Genomic DNA, 21508 nt, shown 5'->3' on the forward strand with positions numbered 1-21508 from the left:
CAACTAATTCAGACTGTGGAATAGGTAAAAACTTCTTGAAAGACATCTGAAAAATAAGTAAGGATAAGTAAGAGTCAGGCAAAGAAATCAGGATAGTTCAGAGAGTCAACAAAAATAAGTCTCAAAGTATAAAACAGCCTCATGAACGGGAAGTAGGTGTGATGGGGAGGTGAGGTTGGAAACATAGATAGTGACAAGATCATGGAGGTCCCAGCAAGCCAGGCTATGGAGTTAAGACTTGATGTTGGAGGTGAGAAGAAGGATGGGCAGAAGAAATCTAAGCAGACAAGTGAAATGGTCAGGTTTACATTTGAAACTGATCATTCTGGCTGCTACTTATAAGATGAAGTTGGGGATGTGGGCAGGGGTGGTAAGGCTAGAGACAGCACTGAGATAGTTGAAATGAAAGGGTCAAGTTAAATTTGGAATGGCTCATGCGCCCTCCCAATATAACTATCTAGAAGGCAAAGAAATTATTGAAGGAGTCACCAGGAGGACATGACCGCTGGTTGACCTACGAGTTGGACGCTGGCAACTGGAGGCTCCCCCCCCCACTCCGCCCACCCTGCCTGTCCTTGGAACATGCATCCAGCTTGCCTTCCCCCCTCCCAGAGGGGGTTCCAAGGACGCAGCCTTGTGACAGTGATGTGGTGTGGAGAGCCATCTGGATTGTATATGTGACTGAAGGATTCTATATAAACTGTTAAGATTTGGCAGGCAAGTGTGGAGGTCCACTCCTCTTGTGGCCACCCAAGACAAGCCTTGTGTGTAAATTCCCTTGCCGATTCAACCTGCTACATACCAACCTGGAGTGGCCCACCTCTTTTTTCCACCTCCCCCAGCCCTCCAAGTATGGGTCTGGTTACACCCAGGTTACACCCAGCCAAGGAGTTTGTGAACCAAGAGAAATAAAAGCCTGAATCTCAAGGGAGAAGTCAGGAATAGCAATAGATTTAGGCTCCATGAGCAAACGGATTAAAAAAGTGAGAGTGGATGATAATCCCAAGGAGAAAATGTAGACAAAACAACAACAACAAGTTGGAACTTACACTGGTTAAGACAGAGAAAGAGCCAGCTAAGAAGTGGGAAGCAGGTAGAAGAAACAGGGAGGGAAGCAAAGGGAATTAAGTTTCAAGGAGGGTCTGTCTGCTCTATGGTAACAAATGTAGCCCAGAGGTCTAGAAAGAGAAGCACCGATATATAGCATTGGCGGAGGTGGTATATTTCATTTTCTGAAATAAGCAAGGAGGTACATGTGGCAGGGAGGGAAAGGGAGAGGCAGGAATGTGTTGCCTGATGGCTTGAGTTTTCTCACTTCCCTGGAAACAAGACTACAGGAAATGTGTGTGGCCCGTAGACAATCTCTGTTCACATGAATGGGTGCCTGATGGCAAGTAGGGAGTAGAATACAGTCTTAGGATTTCACCTATTTTCTACCACCCTAGACCACGTGAAGCGACTTTTCATCCTTACTTATCTCCCCCAAACAAAGCAGAGTGACAATTTGGAACCCAGCACTTAAAAAAGGGGTTTACTTTAACCCAAAGTACGAGCTACCACAGAGAGTCTCCTGCGTTACAGGATGCCATCGTCTCGCTGAGCATCCCCATCACGTGACTCAAAGGTCTGTTCTGTCCTTACAGGTCTGTCACACAATCTCTCTGCGCTCTAGGGAGGGAACATGAAATGGAAATGGGAAAAGGTACGGGCATAAAAACTGCAGGTGAACGTGCATGTGTGTGAAGTGCTTGAAAAATACCTCTTTGGCCACACTGGCCCCCTCCTCCTAGAGAGAAGTAGGGGCTGGGAAGGGGTTGAGGGAAGTGGTAGTTTGTTACAAAGTTTCCTGAAAGCTGTTAAGATGGGAAACTGAGGAATGATAAATTAAAGGCGTGTCAAGAATCAAGTGGTGAGCTGAAGCTGGAGACCAAGACTCTGTCATCTGTCCCCGTGTATGATTTCCTCGAGGGTGCCCGGCTAGGGATTTGTGGGATCCATTCAGGGGTAGTTTTGACAGCGCCTGGGTCAGAGGCACCGGACACAGGGAGTCTGGATGCTGATAAACCCTGCAGTTTAGGCTGGGAAGGGAGGCAATGGCCTGAGGGCTAACAAGGATAATGAAATAAAAGAATAGATATTAGAGCATGTGAGGGTACACAGGTACCGAAAAACAAGATGCCACAGTTGTAAAGAATGCTATAGGTTTAATTGTCTGCTGTAGTTAGTGTCTTTCTGGATGATGATGAAAACTCTAGAAAGTCTGAGATTTCTACCCTTCCAGTCTCTACCTCACACTGCTCAGTGGCAGGCAACTGAATTTCTTTTCTTTTTAAAAAATGTTTATTTATTATTGAGAAACAGAGACAGAACATGAGCAGGGGAAGGGCAGAGAGAGAGGGAGCCACAGGATCAGAAGCAGGCTCCAGGCTCTGAGTTGTCAACACAGAGCCTGATGCGGGGCTCGAACTCACAAACTGCGAGATCATGCCCTGAGCCAAAGTCGGACGCTTAACCGACTGAGCCACCCAGGCACCCCTGGGCAACCAAATTTCTAAAAAATCACACTTACCCTTGTAACTGAGTTGATTTTAATAAATACCCATTTGCTTTTTCACACTTTTCATTCTACTAGAACTATCAAATTGCCACAGCTCTGATAAAATTATCCCCCAACTGAACAGTTATGCTGTAGAGTTCTCTTGCTCGCCCTTCACCTCAGTTTTTCCTCCCCCATTGGGTCCATTCTATTCTTGGCCTACACAGAGGTCACTCTTTTTTCCTTTGGACTCTCAACAGTTTACACATTTTGTTAAGCTCTTACCATTTACAAGATATTTTACCAGGGACCAAGTATAAATACTATCAGTCAAAAGAACAGCTAACACTTTTTTGATTGCCCACAATTCTGTTTTTTTTTTTTAATGTTTATTCATTTTTGAGAGAGGAGGGGGGGAGGGCACAGAGAGGGAGACACAGAATCTGAAGCAGGACCCAGGCTCCAAGCCGTCAGCACAGAGCCCGATGCAGGGCTCGAACCCATGAACCATGAGATCATGACCTGAGCAGAAGTTGGATGCTTAACCCACTGTGCTACCCAGGTGCCCCAAGGGCCCACAGTTCTGCCAGGTACTTTATATGAACTAATTCATTTAATCTTCATGACACCCTGTACGTTGAATAGGAATGTTATCTCCATTTTTGAACAGGTGGAGACCAGCTTAGGTTAAACAACTAGCCTGAGTCCACATAGGTAGTAGTAGGTAGTGTGATTGGGGATTGAAACCCAGCTACTTCTGATTCCAGACCTGTGCTCTCTGTCCTTCAGTGTCCCCACTTCCCCTGCCTCTAAGGAGATGTGCTCCCGTAGAGGAAGTGTATGCACAAGTAATGAATTTGATTTGGCAAGTGCCAATGAAAGGTCGTTTTTCTCTCCTTTCCTCACTGACTCTCTGAGATCTCTAATATTCTATTTTCCTAACCTACTTTTGAGTTTTACTAAAGTCTGACTTTGAGATTTACCTAAGTACGTGGCCTTAGATAGGGGAAAATTAGCCCTCAACTACTTAGTATGGAATGTATTTGTTCGAAACGGTATAGACTACTCTATGAATACGCACAACAAAGCACCAGAACGTCTACCTCCAACACAAGATTTTCAGCGTTTTCACTTTATTCAGTCCAGACTCCCCATCCAACATACGACCCTCACCAGCTAATGCCTGCAGTCAGAGGCGGGTCCTATTATGGCCTCTCCGTGTCCCAAACCGCCATAAAACTTAAGGACTTCTCCAATGACAACTAGTCCAGTCTGCACCACTCTTGGCTTGTGATCATGTATGAAGTGCCCTTCACTGGGGGACCAGCACGTTTGGGGAAGAGTTGGTGCTGGGAAGCACCTGCAGCGCCTGGCTTCTAGGGAGAGATGCACGGAGGGAGGGAGGAGCTAAAATCGGGAAACCTGGGTTCTGCTCCAGACAGCGCCGCTTACTGTCTTGGTACAAATCACTGCTAACCCCCGTTCGCCTGTCGGCAAAGGTGAACGGCTTTGACCAGACGTACTCTTGGGTTCCCCACCTCTCGAAGTCGTGCTCACCAACGCCGGATCAGGGGGCCTGTGTCAGGATACCGGCCGTGCTACTCACAGACTACCGTGCGCGTCCTCGGGCCAGCTCCATAACGTCTCTGATTCAGATCCCTCATCTGATGACAGTATCTATTCGCCCCTTCTTCCTTCCCCCCTTTTAATGTGGCCTAACAGAGCGCGTGCGCTCACGGTCAATATCAGATCATCGGTATTATCATCACCCTGGGACCCACCCTGCCCCACGGGGAGCCCTACATCCTCTCCCTTCTCACTGTGAGCTTGGCTCAAGTCTCGAGGACGTGTTCGCTGGCTTTTGCTCTTCACCTTGGGCCCCAGACGCTCTCAAACGTCCGGGGGAAGGCCGCAGCACCCCACCCCCTTAACGTCCGACCCTTCCGGCGAACAGCGACGCCCCCACGTCCTGCGGACTTCAGGTCCGACTGGACGCCGACGCCGCGAAAAAGGGTTCCGCTTGGAGTCGGGCGCGCTCGACAAGCAGCACAAGCCCCGCCCGCCTGGAGTCTGTTGAGCCTTACGGGCACCCGGCGCGGCCGCCGCGCGGGAAGTGGGCTGGGCGGAGGGGGGCGGGACTTCCAGGAGGAGGCGGCAAGTTTGAAAAGCGTCGACGGTTGTTGTCGGCCGACTTCTGCCTTCGCCTGCAGCACCTCCCGGGGCTCGCTGCTCTCCCGCGGGCGGCTGGTGCGGTAAGTGAACGCGAACGGACACGGGAGGACGGGAGGACTGGAGCCCGGACGCCGGACGCCGGGCCTGGCAGTGTTTTCGTTGCGCGCAGCTCTGGGGAGGAGGCCGGAGAAGCCAGCCCCCGGGAGGTGGGGGCTCTTTGGATTTGGCGTTGGTCCCAGAAACAACCTAGGCTCCGTTCCTACGAAACGAACGAGTATTGTCTGGTGCCGCGTAGATGTGAGAAGACACTTGAGCTGAACCTGGCCATGTGCAGCTTGTATTTATATGCACTGTTAATCCACTTATTTAGAAGGCGGTAGGGTTGAGATGCTCATCAACTTCCTGCAGATCTCCGTTGCTCACACATCGCTTACCCACAAAATCAAGAAAGGCAAACATACATACTTAACCCAGACGTCGAAGGAAAAAGCCATACATGTATGGCACTGTGCCTGCATGAGGCGATCCTTTTCTCTGAACGACTTCGGGAAACTTTTTACAGTACTTATTGAGGTTGAGAGTCATTTCTGTTTGTTTTTGTTTATCGCCTTTGCCTCCCGGAATTTTGACTTCCATGAACTAGTTTGTGTTAGCAAAACGAGGTGTGTACAATTTAAGAGGTATTCTGCCAACGTCTACTCGGCCCAGCGTCTTTGGTGTTGCAAATACATAAGAAACCGGAGGGAGCATTAGCAGATAATCTCTGCTTCCTTGCTAAGCTCTCTGAGGGTCACTCTACGTATATTATTAGGTCATTTGTATGCTTTATCCCAGGAGAGAGCTCAGACGGTGTAGGTGGGAGGCCTTTTCCCCCACCGGCCAAAAAAGAATCGGAACTGAAATTGAAATTGGAAATGGCAGATGATTCCAAAAAGAAGCACTGGGAGTTTGGGAAACATCTTGGAGGAGACCAACGTGAAGCAGAAAAGTCATTGAGTTACTAAATGTTGGAAGGTTTCAGAAACCAACGCTAAAATTTGAATTTATGCGGTGGGTAGGGTAATTGAAGTATTTTTGTAACGATGTTACCTGAGGCATGTGATGTTTATAAGGGTTAATCTGATAACAGAGTCTGCAAGGCAGAGAGGAGAAGGATGTGCGACAATGGTTACGAAGGTATTTTACACCTACTCTTTGTCTATCGTGATGATCTTTGATCCAGATGTAGCTTGTTGGTGTTTAAATCTGTGACTTAGATGAAAATGTGGAATGTGTATTTATGCTGAAAAGGACACCTAATATGTGAGGTGTGTCAGGATTTGGAGTCAGAAAGATGCGGGCTATGGAATGAAAGCTTGAATTTATGAAGGTCAGTGATGCGAAGTGCAAATCCTTGCCTAAGGTTTCTCTAAGAAAAACATGGAGAAGTCCTGGCTTCATAAAAGTGGGTCACATTGGAGAAGTTCTGGGAGTTTTTAGTTGATTGTGGGTGTGTGCGTGAGTGTGTGTGTGTGTGTGTGTGTGAGAGAGAGAGAGAGAGAGAGACAGACAGACAGACAGACAGTAAGTGCTACAGTGGTAGACCACAGCAGCAGTGGCCAGGGTCACTGTATTGATATGCTGCCCTCGGCAAACCATCTCTGGAGTCTCGTGTTCAGTTTAAGCATCAGATTTTAAGAAGACTCTGACCACAAAACAGTTGGTTTTAGAGGAAAGTGAGTAGTACGGTAAAGTCTTCAAAGTAATGTTGTGTGAGGAGCGACTAACATCATGCTTAACCTTAGAGAAGAGGTGGCTGAACAGGGACGTGGTAGCTCTCTTCACACTTTTGAGAGTGGCGTCATGTAAACAGAGATGAACATGCTCTTTGTAGCTGCACAGACTGGAAAGAGGACCGGTGGGTGAAGGTTACAACGAACAGATTTCTGCACGGTCTGCCCAAGAGTTATCTAATCGTTAGAGCCATAGTGAAGCGGGAAGAAGTTGCCTTGAGAGTTAGTGAATTTTGTGATGTTTGCACGTGTTCAAGCAGAAGTGGGAAGTTACTTGCCAATGGTCTTTCACGTTGGCTTTCTACGTTTATCAGAGTTGAGGCAAATTACCGAAGCTGCTTTTTAACTGTAGTGTTCTAAGAAACATTAGGAACCTAAAGAATTGCGTGTCCAGAGTTGTGGGTCATTTCAGTTTGTTTGCAAAATTGAACATAGCCACACGGGATCTCTCGAGTTAGGCTACTGCCTAACAGAGTGGGGGGTCCGTATGTAATAAACCGGGTGTTGTTAACTGAGTGGCGGAGGCAGGGGCTGCTCTCGGGTGCTCCTCCTGCTGTGTTACCACTGCTGCTGTTCTCCTGGGCGCAGCTAGAAGTACGAAGAAACTGAAAAAGCGTTGGCTTACCGGGGCTGCAAGTGTAGTGTCAGTTCTGTAAACACAATCCCAATACACTGTGGCAGGCGTTAGAACAGTTAAAGGCTCCAGGGCAGAGTTTCTTAACCTCAGCGGTATCGACGATCCGACGGAATAATTCTTTGCTGTGGGGGGCTGCCCTGTGCATTAGGCTGTTCAGCGGCGTGCTGGTCCTCTGCCCATAGGTCCCAGTAGCGCCCCACTCCAGTCCAGACAACCAAAGATGTCTTCAGACATTGCCAGATGTCCCCCCACTGGGGCGGGGGTGGCGGGGGTGGGGGGCGACATTGTGGGAACTACTGATCTAGGGGCACAGGCGGGAGTACCTCTGAGGGCCCTGAGGGGAAAGTGGTTTTTGTTGTTGTTTTTAAAGTTCTCTTCTCCGGTGATTGGAATTCCTACCAGTTACAGCATTCTATTCCTCCTGTATTGTTTCCCCTCTCTTCTTCTTATGTGCATCTTAAATCTTATTACCCGTCTCACTCTGTGTACGTTGCATAGAATGTAAGGTCAGAGTTCGGTTTTATTATGTGCCCTGTGTTGCTACTGTTTATATACAGTTTCTGCTGATAGGGTTGCCTCTGTATCTTGGTTTGAAGAATAATTCTCAAGACCAAACTTGTTAAACACCATGCCCCCCAAATTTAAAAAAGAAAAAAAAAACATGCTTTTTCAGGTATATTCATGCAAAGTCCTCTTTCCCATATGAAAGAGAACAGCGTTAGGAAACTTAGAGAACGATGGTGCCATTTCAGAATAAAAGACATTTTAGTATCCGTATATCCACATTTATATTCAGATGTATGATGTAGGATATTTATATATATGTCATTTGTGTTCTCTTACTGGGATGTTTGATGATAGTTATCACTGCTATGAATATTCAACCTCGGCTTGTTAATTTTACTCCTGTTTATCAGCTTCTGGATCAAGAGATGAGCTGCTCTTGCCAGGTTACTGATCTTTGTTTTTCTTCCTTCAGACTCAGGCTAGCAGGACATTCCCAGGATGGAAACTCTGTCTTTCCCCAGATACAATGTAGCGGAGATTGTGATTCATATTCGCAACAAAATCTTAACAGGAGCTGATGGTAAAAACCTCTCCAAGAATGATCTTTATCCAAATCCAAAGGTAATATGTGATTTGCATGTGGGTGATGGCATTTAAATACAAATAAAACTACTTAGGTCTGCAGTGTTTATGGAGAAGGGCATGTATGCTACCTTTTGATATAAGCCAGTCATTTTAATCCAGAAGCAATCTCTCACTTCTTGTAATTTTAAAATAATGTTAAGTCTGTATCTGGGGTGACTTCTACATTTCCATTAGGAATTCAATTCTTTAATATGGTTGTTTTCTTAAAAAAAAAACACAACAACAAACCTTCTAAATCATAAGCGTATTAAAGTATATTAAATTTTTTATTATTATTGGAGTGGTGGTCTGAGTGCATTATTTATTAGTAGGGCTTGAAGGAACCTATTCCAGGTGGTTTCCAACCACAAAAAAAATTGTTTAGAAACAATTCTCTTTGGAAGCTTGCAGATTAATTTTCTTGCATTGTGCCCCAAGGGGGGATTGAGTTGTTTTGACAGGCATCGTTCTTATTTCTTTAGTTATTAAATGCAAAAATGAACTATTTATGTGTCACAGAAAATCCCAGAGTCTCCTTCCATTTTCCTGTGTTGGTCTTGAAGTGATAACATAATAAAACCTGGTTTAATGATGTAGAACTCAAACTTGGTGACCTCACTGCCTTTTAATTCTTTAAAAGGGAGTGAGTAATCTCCCAATAAATGAACTCGTATATGGAACAGAACAGGTTCTACAGGCCAGCGTTTGGCAACTACTGTATTAGAAAACATTTAAAAAATCCCAGGCTACCCTGTTAAGTTTATATCCCCAAGGTCATGGTGTTCACTTAAATGTTAACATCTCGGGAAACCTTAACATCTAGAGCATGAACTAAGTTTGCCCATGGTCTTTGTTTAAAAAACGAAAAGAAAACAGAACACCCCACCCTCAGTGTGCTTTAATTTTTGCCACATGTCTGCAATCTGTTTTGAAAGACTAACCCTTCTCCCTTCCCTAACGTGGATGGATTGCTTGGATTGGATTGGGTTGGATTGAATATACTTGCTCTCATTCTGTTCGGAAGCTGAGACAAATAATCTTATTCACCACCTGCTACATCTGAACAGACTGATAAGTGTAGAAGTGTGTTAAAATTTGGAAAAATCGAATATTTCAAGGGCAATAGAGCCATTTTGTTTCTCTTTTCTTCTCTGCATCCGGTGGTGACAATATTGGATGGTGACGATGATAGTGGCACAGCGTTACAGTCACGCATCCGAGTGTGAACAGTTGTTTTTCTCTTGTAGCCCGAAGTCTTGAACATGATCTACATGCGAGCCTTGCAAATAGTGTATGGAATTCGACTGGAGCATTTTTACATGGTGGGTTTAAGATGAGGCAAAATTACGTTCTTTTGCTGTATTTCTCTCGTTTGCATCGCATGCTGGTTTCAGGATAAGAAGTTCTTGACTTTGTTTTTAACAAAGTCAAAGGCTTATGTAAAATTAATGTCACCTACAGAAGATCTTAGGCATAATAGTGGCTTATATTGATAGCCTTAGTAAGACAAGAACAGAAGGAAAAGACTTAAATGGCACGACTCCCCGACGCTGTGCAGGTATTCACAGACATACGGACTGGTCTGCAGAGACAATAATGAACGACAGCGGACTCTTCACAGATTCTGTCCTCTTCCGGGGCAGGACTCCCAAAATAGGGGAGAAGATATGCACTAAGATTGGGAAAAAATGAAATGAGGTAACTGAGCTTTTAGCAAATTAGATATTTCTAGTAGGAAAGGTCATTTTTCTTAATTTTGTCATTGTTACATCTTCAGGGCATTATCTGAAGTTTTAACTAAAAATGTAGTATCTTTAGAATCTCACCGGTGTGATTACATGTTGTTTAAAAATCAAAGGCTTTGCTGCTTATTTGCTATGAAATCTTGCTAAGGCTTAGTTTCTTTGTTTATAAAATAGGGTCTTGTAAAAATTAAAAAAAGAATATGTCCTAGCCTGTCCTAGGGTTCTTGCGAAAATTAAAAAAGAATATGTATAAAATGCTTAGCCTAGTTCCTGATATCTAATAAGTGCTAGCCTTACCCCTCCATTGTTTCATTCATTTGAAACATCTTTACTGAGCACCTGCTGTGAACCTAGCATTATAATATTAGCAACAACTCTAGTTTTGTGCTAGGATCTACATTGTTGGCTGAATTTAAAAATTTTTTAATGATAATAGGATTATTTTAATCTTAACTTATGATTAAAGTTATCTTGAGGTTGAAGATTTTTCTCGTTTTGTCTAATGAGTGTATAACTTAGATTTTGTGATGTGTCACATCTAGATGCCCGTGAACTCAGAAGTCATGTATCCACATATCATGGAAGGCTTCTTGCCAGTTAGCAATTTGTTTATTCATCTGTGAGTAAAGTGCTTTTATTTTCTTAGACTACCTACATTCACATGTGCATTACATTAAGCTTTCTTTTTTTTAAAAAAATTTTTTTTTTTCAACGTTTATTTATTTTTGGGACAGAGAGAGACAGAGCATGAACGGGGGAAGGGCAGAGAGAGAGGGAGACACAGAATCTGAAACAGGCTCCAGGCTCTGAGCCATCAGCCCAGAGCCCGACGCGGGGCTCGAACTCACGGACTGCGAGATCGTGACCTGGCTGAAGTCGGACGCTTAACCGACTGCGCCACCCAGGCGCCCCTCTGTGTGGCACTTTCAATCCTGCTTGCGGTGGAAGTTTTGAGATGTTGTGAATCTAAAATTGTTGGGAGTGTTTTGAGTTCTTAAAGAGTCCTAGTACCTCTAAGTGTGTGTTGTTTATTAGAATTTATACTTTGGTATTTTATACCTTGGTATGGCATGAATACCCGTATAGTGTGCAGAAAACATAGGTTTCTGTACTGCGGGATTATGCACGGTAGTAGGCTCCTGACTTGGCCTTTTGACGTTGGGAAACATCTCCAGAGAGCTCTCTGAAAATGAAATGTTTATGTCCTATGGTTTGTATATAATTTACGATATTCTTTCTCTCCTTCGTCTTCAAGGGACTCCTTTCTGCCCATCTGTCGGGTGAATGACTTTGAGATTGCTGATATCCTATATCCAAGTACGTGGGAATTTGAAACAGTTTTTAATATCTGACTTCAATCTCATATATTACCTTTCCATTAATAAATGTAAAAAAAAAAAAAAAACTGTAGGAAATTGGCTGTAGAAAGTGTATCCCATTCTTAAGGATGAATTTTTTCATATCCTATGACTGGAATTTTTTCTTTTGTAGATCTGCAGAAAAGCTCTTTTCTTGATCTGTTTTTCTTAACTCCTTACATTTAAAAAACACTCCGTAAATTGAAAATAAGCTTATGAGTAATGTACAAGCTGTGATATTGCATAGCGGATTCTTCATACCAATTTTATCAAATGTAACAATTACTTTTTACCATGAAGAAAATATCTTTTGGCACTGCTAAGAATAGCCTTGATATTAGATTAAAATGTCAATTTCTCTTAACTATTTAAATGTCCTTAATTCGTTTGACTCTTTGATATATGTTTATTTACTTTTTAAAGTTTATTTATTTTGAGAGAGAGAGAGAGAGAGAATCCCAAGCAGGCTCTGCAGTGTCAGTGCGAAGCCGATGTGGGGCTTGAACCCAAGAACTGGGAGATCATGACCTGAGCTGTAGTCAGACGCTTACCTGACCAATCCACCCAGGCACCCCTGACTCTTTGAGATTTCTATGTCAAGTTGTTTTATGTTGCAAGAGATTCAGTGTGCCATTTAAAACTGTGTTTTTTTCCTCTTTCTGATGTAATTTTTTGTTTTGTTTATCGATGTATAATTTACACAAAATACAAATTCACCAATTTTAAATGTATAATTAAGTGAATCTTAACAGGCGTATATAGTTGTATAGCCACTGCCACAGTCACGTAGAGAGATTTCGATGACCCTGCGAGAGTTCTCTCAGGTCCTTTGCAGTTGGTTACTTCTGACCGACGCCCCTTCCCTTGCGACTGCTGGGCTGCTTTCTGTCACTGTAGTTTCTTGACTTTCCTAACATTTGACATAAATGAAATAATCTGTAGCCTTTTGCGTTTGGCTTCCTCAACTTAGAATGCTTTTGAGATTCGTCCATGTTAATTGTATTTATCAGTACTTTGTTTCTTTTCATTTTGGAATAATATTCTCTTGAAAGTATAAACCACAACTTATTTACCCAATGATTTACTCAGGGACCAGTTGAGAGACATTCGAATTGTTTCCAATTTTTGGCCTTTATGAACAAAGCTGCTCGGAACATTAGGTTACAAGTCTTTGTAAGAACATGTGTTTTCATTTCTCCGGGTAAATACCTTGCGGCAGAAATGCTGGTTCACGGGGCAAATGCATACTTACTGTTTTAGGAGACCGCCAAAGCGTTCTCCAAAGTGGCTGCATCGTACCATCGGCAACATCTGGTCATTTCAGTTGTTCCATATCCTCTCCTGACTTGCTTGGTATCAGAAATGTTTAATTTTGGACATTTTAGCGGCTACGTAGTTTTATCTCATGGTTTCAATTTTCATTTCCCTGATGACTAATAGCAACATGTTTTCATATACTTATTTACTGTCCACGTATCTTCTCTGGTGTAGTGTCTTTTTGAACCATTTGCTTGGGTTTGTTTGTTTAATTAATTAACTAGTTTATGTTTTGAATTGTCTTACTGAATCGTAAGGCTTCTTCAGATATGAAAATACATAACTTACCAGATATGTATTATGCAAATATTTTCTGCCCATTACTTGCCTTTTTAATTTTATAATAGTGTCTTTTGAAGAGCAAACTATATTTCCATTTTGAAGATTCTAATTGGTCAATTTTTTCTTTTATGATTCATAAAACCAGTTTTTTGTGTGTACTATTAAAAAATCTTGGTTGCTAAGATTTACTCAGATATTTTGCTTTAAGCATATTATAGTTTTAGCTTTTACTATTTAATGCTTGAATTTTTATATATTATGTAAGGTCAAGGTTCATATTTTTTCCTTTTTGCATATGCTCGTCAAATTATTCCAGCACCACTTGTTTAAAAGAGTATTCTTTTTTTTTTTTTTCCTAAAATTTCTGTATTTACTTAGAGTGCGCAGGAGGGGCAGAGAGAATAAGAAAAAAAGAGAGACTCCAAGCAGGCTCCGCACCGCCAGCATGGAGCCCGATGCAGGGCTCAAACCCGCGAACTGTGAGATCATGACCTGGGTCGAAATGCTGAGTTGGACGCTTAACCGACTGAGCCACCCAGGTGCCCCTGAAAAGATTATTCTTTTCCCATGGAATTAGCCTTAACGCTTCTTGTAAAAAATCGGTTGACCAAACACTGCACACCTATTAGAATAGGAAAAATCTGGAACACTGATAATATCAAATGCCGGTGGTTTATTGCCAAACTCCTGAGTGAGCTTTGGTGTTTCCCCTTTTTAGGGAACTTATACACTTCATTTAAGTTGGCAATTTATTAACATAAAGTTGTTCGTAATTTTCCTGTATCATTTTTAACAGTCTTTGGGCTCAGTAGTGAAGTCCCCTGTCTCATTCTAATATTTATCATTTCTTTTTCACTCTTGTTTTTCCCGCACCCGTCTGGCTAGAGGCTTATCAATTTTATCTTTTTGGAGAACCAGCCTTTGATTTCATTGATTTTTCTGTATTTTATTTCTTTTCTCTATTTTATTGGTTTCTGGGCTTATTGTTATTCCTTCTCTTCTCATGCTTTCTTTGGATTTGCTCTTTATTTTCCCACTGTTTTTTTTTTTTTTTTTTAAGTAGAAGCTGAGGACATGAATGTGACAGCTTTCTTCTTTCCTAATACAGGTGTTTAGTGCTATAAATTTCCCTTTCGTCCTGCTTTAGCTGCATCCCACACACTGATGACAGGTTGTTTCTTCTGTGTGTGTTGTGCGCGCGCGTGTGTGTGTGCACTCATGTACACATGCACGTGTGCCTTAGGAGTGTAAATTTAAGCTTGTCTTCAACAGTCTGTCTTTAACAGAGTAGTCCTGCGGTCTTCTGCTTCTGGGGTTGAGGCCACATCCCTCCTGAGATACTTTTTTGCCTTTGGCAGTTGTTCCGGGGTTATCATTGGACAAAGATCACTTTTTAATTCCTAGTTTTGGTAGTTCTCAGACCACATATATAGTTGAATTCAAACCGGAAATCCCTATGGTAGTCGGCTCCGGGTTTAGAATTCTCAGTGTTTGTCTTCTTGCCAGAGATAAGGCTGAGAGACAGTGTTACCTGACATTTTCCTCACTGGCGTGAGAGATTTTCTTTCCCTAGTCTACCTTTCCACTAGACACTTCGCCTTCTAGCATCCCACGTCTTCTGGGGCCTCTCCGCTCCAATTCCCAAGGCATTTGCAACCCTTCCTACATGAAAGTTCATAATCCAAACCACTTGCTTATTTAGTCTGGACTTCTCTCTTTTGGTTCTCCTCCGTCTGGTTGCTTATAAGACTTTCTCCTTATTGTAAGTTTTTAGCAGTTCGATTATGATGTGCTTTTTGGGGCATTTCTCTTTGTCCTGTTCCCCCTGACCCAGTTTAGATTTGCTCACTTCCTTGCCTATGTCTATAGTGTCTATCAAATTTGGAAAATATTCAGGTATCTGTTATAAGTTTTTTCTGCCAGTCCTCCTTTTGGTGGGGCTCTGATGACACATTTGTTATGCTACTTGATGTCTCTTGGCTCATAGATGCTCTATTCATTTTTTCTCTCTGGCCTTGTAGATAGGTTTGATTGTCCTGTCTTCATTTTCACTAATATATCCATCTCTCAGGCCGTTCTGCTGTTCATCCCATGTGGTGTATTTTTCATTTCAGATATTTTATTTTATTTTATTTTATTTTATTTATTTTATTTTATTTTATTTTTTTATTTTTTTAATATATGAAATTTGTTGTCAAATTGGTTTCCATACAACACCCAGTGCAAAAGGTGCCCTCCTCAATACCCATCACCCACCCACCCCTCCCTCCCACCCCCCATCAGCCCTCAGTTTGTTCTCAGTTTTTAACAGTCTCTTATGTTTTGGCTCTCTCCCACTCTAACCTCTTTTTTTTTTTTTTTCCTTCCCTTCCCCCATGGGTTTCTGTTCAGTTTCTTAGGATCCACATAAGAGTGAAACCATATGGTATCTGTCTTTCTCTGTATGGCTTATTTCACTTAGCATCACTCAGATATTTTATTTTTTAAGTATAAAAGTTTGATTGGGTCTTTAAAAAGAAATTCTTCCCCGGGGCACCTGGGTGGCTCAGTCTCAGTTAAGCTTCACACTTCTGCTCAGGTCATGATCTCACGGTTCATGAGTTTGAGCCCCACATCAGGTTCTGTGCTGACAGCTTGGAGCCTGGAGCCTGCTTCCGATTCTGTCTGTCTGTCTGTCTGTCTCTCTCTCTCTCTCTGTCTCTCTGCAACTTTCCACCCCCCACCAACCCTGCTCACACTCTGTCTTCTCTCTCAAAAATAAATAAACATTAAAAAAAATTAAAAATCATCCCTTTATAATGCTGATGTGTTTCTCTGTGTTCCTGAACAAACGATATCTGTATAGAATAAAGGCTGTCAGGAAGATATTAGTTTGGAGAGTCCAAGGCCTCTAGAACTGGTAAATTCTAGTTGCCTTGGGCTCTCCAAACTCCACACTCTATCTCTGTGACTGAGCAGGACCTGTGAGTTCTCATGGTGTCCTTCCCTCCCCGCCTGAAAAGTCCCAAGTAGCAGGCTGGTGCATGAACAGGCTTCACTCATGCATTTGTCTTGGGGACTGCTGTCCTGTGGTGCCTGTTGTCCGGTGTCTAAAATCTGTTGCTTCATATATTTTGTCTGGTTTCCTAGTTGTTTAAGATGGGAGAGTAAATCTGCTCCCTATCATTCTCTCTCAGCCAGAAATGATTTGCCCTTTTTTTTTCTTTTTTAGTTATTAATACAAAGATCATTCTGATCTTTATATTAGAGCAAATTTTTTTTTGCACTTTGGCTAATTATAGCACATTCTCAGTTTTATTCTATAAACTGAGCCACGTATATAGTGGGAGAGGATGAATTTTTATTTTCACATTGTCTCCAAGATTTATTTAAGGAGTCTTGCTTTCTGTTTTAGAGGCAAAACGAACAAGTCGGTTTTTAAGTGGCATTATCAACTTTATTCACTTCAGAGAAGCGTGCCGTGAGACATACATGGAATTTCTTTGGCAATACGTAAGATTTAAATATATTTTGGGGTCACATAGCAGATCAGTAACATCATTTCTGAGCTACTAACCTGTTTTGAAATAGTTGTCGTGGGTATCTAATTGTCGTATGGCTGTTAGAGCCCAATTTATTTTAACATTTATGTGAAGTTGAAGATTTTAATGATTGGAAAGCATCTATCAAAAGGAGATTTTCTTTGCTATTTGATCATGTTAGGGAACTTTTGTTCCCTTTTGTCTTCTTCTTGTAGCTGAGGCTCCTTTTCCTATATTAGGAATTGTAAGGGAAGAGAAATAGTAATGAATCTGTCTGTTTTTATTTAATTAGATATTTGAGATTTGTATTTGCTTTCTAAAAAATAGCCTAAAAGGATGTTCTGTTTATCAAGCTTGCCCAACATTGTGTTACAAGATTCAAGCCAAGTAAATCACTCTAACAGATGGAAACTCATTTCGTCAACAATTTAGAGAATTTGGAAAGATTATGGGTCATCTGTGTGATTTGTTTCCATCTGTCCTCAGTGTGGGGTTATCATATCTTAGAAGAGTGCCAGAGGACCACCAGACAATTAGAACTTAAGCTCCAGCTACACTGAGTGTATATGTAAGTGCTTCCTTGCACAAATCATGTTAAGCTTATACTTCCTCAACATCACACACTCTCCAGAGCTTACACACGTATTTGCTAACACACACAGAAACATACAGTTTTGCTTGGCTGATTTCTCATTTTTTAAGCCACAGCTCAAACATCTGTTGGTTTTACGAAGCCCCGGGGACACTCCTCCCCAGCCGTTAACCCACGTCGGGTTTGGGTGTCACTGCATTTAGTCCTGTAGCAGGTTGCTCTGCGGTCTTCCGTGCGTGTGTCTCACTCTTCAAGGAGCTACTTAAGTCCGAAGTGTAACTTCATCTTCTTGGGTATTGTTCCTGGCACTTAGCGCAGTGCCTGGCTATGGTAGGAACTTGGCATTTATGTGTGCACAAGAAAGTTTCCAGTTCACTCATCATGAATGCCTGTTCTCTCTTAAATTTCTTATTTCTGATGGTGAAAGACGAGGGGTAAGCGTTCTGTGGTGTGAGCTGGTAGATGTTTTTTTAAACACATCGCTGTTTATATTGAAAAGCACTAATCCAAAATTTGCTTTAACAGAAATCTTCTGTGGACAAAATGCACCAGTTGAATACTGCACACCAGGAGGCATTGATGAAACTGGAGAGACTTGAGTAAGTTGGAGATTTACGAATAAGTACGGTTTCGGGGCGCAGAGTGAATCGCGGGTAGGACTTTGCAGTCCTGCGGTCCCCTTCAGGTCTCCCCCACTGCCCTCACTAAATAGCAGACGGTCTAAGTTTACCTGTTCTAAAAAGAAAAACTAGCTTTCCTTCTTTCTAACTCTTCGTACCTAATATATTCTCTAACTTTATCCTTGTGGTTAGTGAAATTAGCCTGAGATGTGTAAAGCCGTGAACTTACCTCCTAAATTGTGTCCGGAGTTACTAGTGTAGGGGACTAACTGGACTCTGTTCCTTAAGGTCTGTTAATTCTGGGCAAGTTTTACTCCTTCAACAGAGCTTTGTTTTGCTTCGTTGGTCAGCGGGGAGAGTCATTCGGGAGTTGTGATTTCTTGGCCAGGTACACAGACTTTGAGCAGAGGGATTTTTTTTTTTTATCCCTTCTGATTTCTTGACAGTTTTGAGTTGACCTGCTTCGGGGAGAACATTCCTCACCTGTCCGTGTGTAGATTTAGACACAGCCGGAAGCTGTGAAGTCTAGGGGTAGGAGGCAGGTAGTAAAATTTAACAGGTAAATTTGTCGTGAGCCAAGGGAAAAGATGAGTAACAAACCAGGAGCAGGTGTTTCCAGCATGTGTAGCAGAACGGCCCCGTCCCTAACGAAGCCTGATACACAGATGTACAAACCAGGAGCCAAAGGATGAGAGAAAAATGGGCAAAGGTTGAAAACGGGATTTACGGAGGAATACGTGCAAATAGCCAGTTGAAAACATGTCAAGATTATTCAGCGCACTAGCAGCCAGGGAAGTGATAACAAAACCACAGTTCTAGACCGCGTCTCAAAACCCAAGTTGAGAGCCACGCGCAGGGCAGAGACCTTTACGTGGGCAAGTGCTGTTAGGAAGGACGGGCAGAGTAAAGGAATGTGGGATCCGGGAGAGAGAGGGGAGGAGAGCAGCCAGGCAGGAACCGGCACGAACAGAAAGGGATGTCCCGCCCCTCGTATCAGGAGCCGAGTTAGAAGGGGCAGGTATGAGTGCAGAGGAGTCCATCCATAGATTGGGTGGTGGGAGGCCGAAGGAGCCCATCTGATTTTTATTTTCTGTGTTGTAGAGGTCAGGTCATCTATTTTAAACCCCTGTCACATGAAAGGATGAGAATTCAGAAACCTGAAAACAGATAGTTTTTTGTTTCTTGTTTTTTCATCTGAGTTATCTGAGGACAGGGACGGTTTTGGCCTTGCACAGTTAAGAACTTGATGTGTCATTTTAATCTGTTTTGCTGTGTGTAGTTCTGTTCCAGTCGAAGAACAGGCGGAGTTCAAGCAGCTTTCGGATGACATTCAGGAGCTGCAGCAATCACTGAATCAAGACTTTCGCCAGAAAACGGTATCAGCTGTGTTGACTGTAAAAATGGAACCGTCCCTTAATCTTATCAGCAAAAATGGGTTTATGTGGGAAGAGCAGAGAGTTGCAACTTGGTACACGTCAGCTGAGCACGAGCCGAGGGCTAGTCCGGCAAGGAGAGCAATGTTACTTTATGGAGAAGGAGGGGGTTGGGAGGGGCGACTTTGAAAGAAAGTCCACGGAAGAAAAGCAGAAGTTGAGGCTGCTGGTGGCTTCTCCTTGGCTGAGTGGCGCGGTGGTTGGGGGAGTTGATTCCCAGTGGAGATGCCATGAACCTCCTGCCAGCATTGGGCCCAAGGTTGCCGAGGCTTCCTGTAATTGACATGGAGTGGTGCGGGGTGAGGGCTCCCCCTCCTGGCCTCCCGACTCCATGTGAGCGAGGTCTCGTTTTATTTTCACGGTTGTTAGCTTAAAATTTAAAAACACCGCTTTTTTTTTTTTTGCTTTTTTTTTTTTTTTGGTGGGTGTGGAGGGGTAAGGGCATGTTACTTCCAGTTGCTAAAGATACAGGGTACATTGCTGTGCCCACTTGTGCCCCTTAGAATGGATGTATACTTCTGTTGACCATGAGTCATTTATTCGTGTTGTCAGAGTTATACGCTGTCTCCTTGACTAGAGTTTTTTAGGATTTCCCTTTTTCTAATCCCACTGTTCCCAAACTGTCCCATGGCACCTTGGACACCACAGCGAACCCGCAGGGGTGCTTCAGGATATTTTAAAATTTCAAGGGAGACAGTGATAATCAGCATCTGCCATACCCTGCTTGAACCACCAGTTCAAGATAGTCCACAGTTCCAACAACTCACATTACCTTCCTTTCGTATCTTTGTGAACCTGGGTTTTGACATTGGCTGTGCTAAAAAACCAGGACTACGTGAAAAAATCTCAGAACAGGAGATGAGAATGTCTGAGTCCAATCTGATTCCAAGATGTGTGCATTTGTGCAGTGTGCAACAGGTACACACATCCAATTTGGGAGTAGTTGTGGTTATTTGAGAATAAAAGAAACATCTTTTTATTTCAATTTGTATATATTGCTTTTTCAAAGGGCTACTGAGTTGTTAGGACATAAGTACTTACGCACTTATTTGGACTTGACTGCTTAGTAGAGGAGCTGTTAGATATTTGTTTTGGAGCAGTGGTATCACAAATAGATAAGTTTGAGGATATATATTACGGTCTAATCCATTTAACTCCTCTTCTTTCTTACCTTTATGTTAGTGGCAAATTTAAATCTATTTTGAATCATTAGAGAAAAGAGTTGTTTACTTTCTTCCTTAGATAGTGCTACAAGACGGAAATTCCCAAAAGAAGTCCGAGATTTCAGAGAAAACCAAGCGTTTGGTAAGCTCCTTTTCATATAAGTAGCCCTGAAGGTTTGCCTGTGTTGTGTGAGGAATGTTTGAACTGTGTGTGTTGTTACGGTCACGTGTTTCTCCCTTTTTCCTTAAACCGAAACTAATTTAACTTTTCTCAATTTAAATACAATAGCTGACTACTGTTAGCTTGCAACTTGGTACGGAAACACAGAAATGTGTGAGGAAAGCGAAAATCACCTGAAAGCTCCCGCACAGTCTGAGATGTGTCCCAGATGACGCTTGTCTCTGCGGACAAGCACGTGTGATTGTACACGGGGAATGCTAGACCCTTCACGCCTCAGACCTGCCTGCTTTCACGTAACAAAAGAGTGTAGAGAGTTAGCACGTCACCGTCGATCCTCATCATCTTAACGGCTACCCATGGTTGTGCGTTGGGCTAACGTAGATACTTCTAGTGTCCTGTTGATAGACGTCCGCTGGCTTCTAATTTTTCTGCGATTGGACAGCAGCGTGTACGTGCTACACACGTACGGGCGTCGATATATGTGCACCTGCTGCCCTTCATCTTAGAATAAATTCCCACATGTAGGATTTCTGGGTGAAGGGGAACACACGTGTAGAATCGACCCACCGAGGGGCCCCTGGGTGGCTCAGTCGCTTGAGCCTCTGACTCTTGGTTTTGGCTCAGGTCGTGATCTCACGGTTTGTGAGTTCGAGCTCCGCGTCGGGCTCTGTGCTGACCGTGCGTAGCTTGCTTGGGATTCTGTCTCTCCCTCTCTCCTTCCCCTTCCCCTGCTCACTCTGTCTGTCTCTCAAACATAAATAAATAAACTTGAAAAAGTATTTAAAATTGATCCACCTTGCTAAACTGACTTCTAAAAAGATATCAACTTGCATTCCTACTGATACAATATGAGTGTTCTTTTCCCTACACTCTTGCCAAAATTGGATGTTTTTAGTTTGCTCTCTTTGTCACTTTTGTAGGAAAAAAAACACCTCATTTTAATTTTGATTTTTTTTGATTCTTAGTGATTTCGACATCTTGATTCAATGGTTTAGTGTTATTTCTTATTTTGTGGGCTATCTGCGTTCCTTTCATTTCATTTCATTTT

The 21508-nt window shown here is 42.8% G+C and overlaps 1 protein-coding gene across 4 annotated transcripts in view; it reads left to right on the forward strand.

The window, feature by feature from the left end:
• Window positions 1-4656: 4656 nt before the first annotated feature.
• The window catches only part of NUF2 (NUF2 component of NDC80 kinetochore complex), a 31004-nt gene continuing 14152 nt past the window's right edge, over window positions 4657-21508 (forward strand). The window contains exons 1-10 of one of the 4 annotated variants that reach the window (XM_045455397.1): window positions 4671-4788; window positions 5352-5464; window positions 8097-8245; window positions 9496-9570; window positions 10536-10612; window positions 11249-11310; window positions 16345-16442; window positions 17589-17662; window positions 18963-19059; window positions 20359-20421. In XM_045455397.1, coding sequence (XP_045311353.1) covers window positions 8123-8245; window positions 9496-9570; window positions 10536-10612; window positions 11249-11310; window positions 16345-16442; window positions 17589-17662; window positions 18963-19059; window positions 20359-20421 — 669 coding nt within the window. In that variant the 5' untranslated portion in view covers window positions 4671-4788; window positions 5352-5464; window positions 8097-8122. Of the gene's footprint in view, window positions 4789-5351; window positions 5465-5542; window positions 5759-8096; window positions 8246-9495; window positions 9571-10535; window positions 10613-11248; window positions 11311-16344; window positions 16443-17588; window positions 17663-18962; window positions 19060-20358; window positions 20422-21508 lie in introns of all 4 variants that reach the window. The other 3 variants (XM_045455398.1, XM_045455396.1, XR_006706740.1) reach the window with 3 other exon arrangements.

The sequence above is a fragment of the Leopardus geoffroyi genome, chromosome C3, assembly GCF_018350155.1.
Source record: "Leopardus geoffroyi isolate Oge1 chromosome C3, O.geoffroyi_Oge1_pat1.0, whole genome shotgun sequence".
Lineage (NCBI taxonomy): Eukaryota > Metazoa > Chordata > Mammalia > Carnivora > Felidae > Leopardus > Leopardus geoffroyi.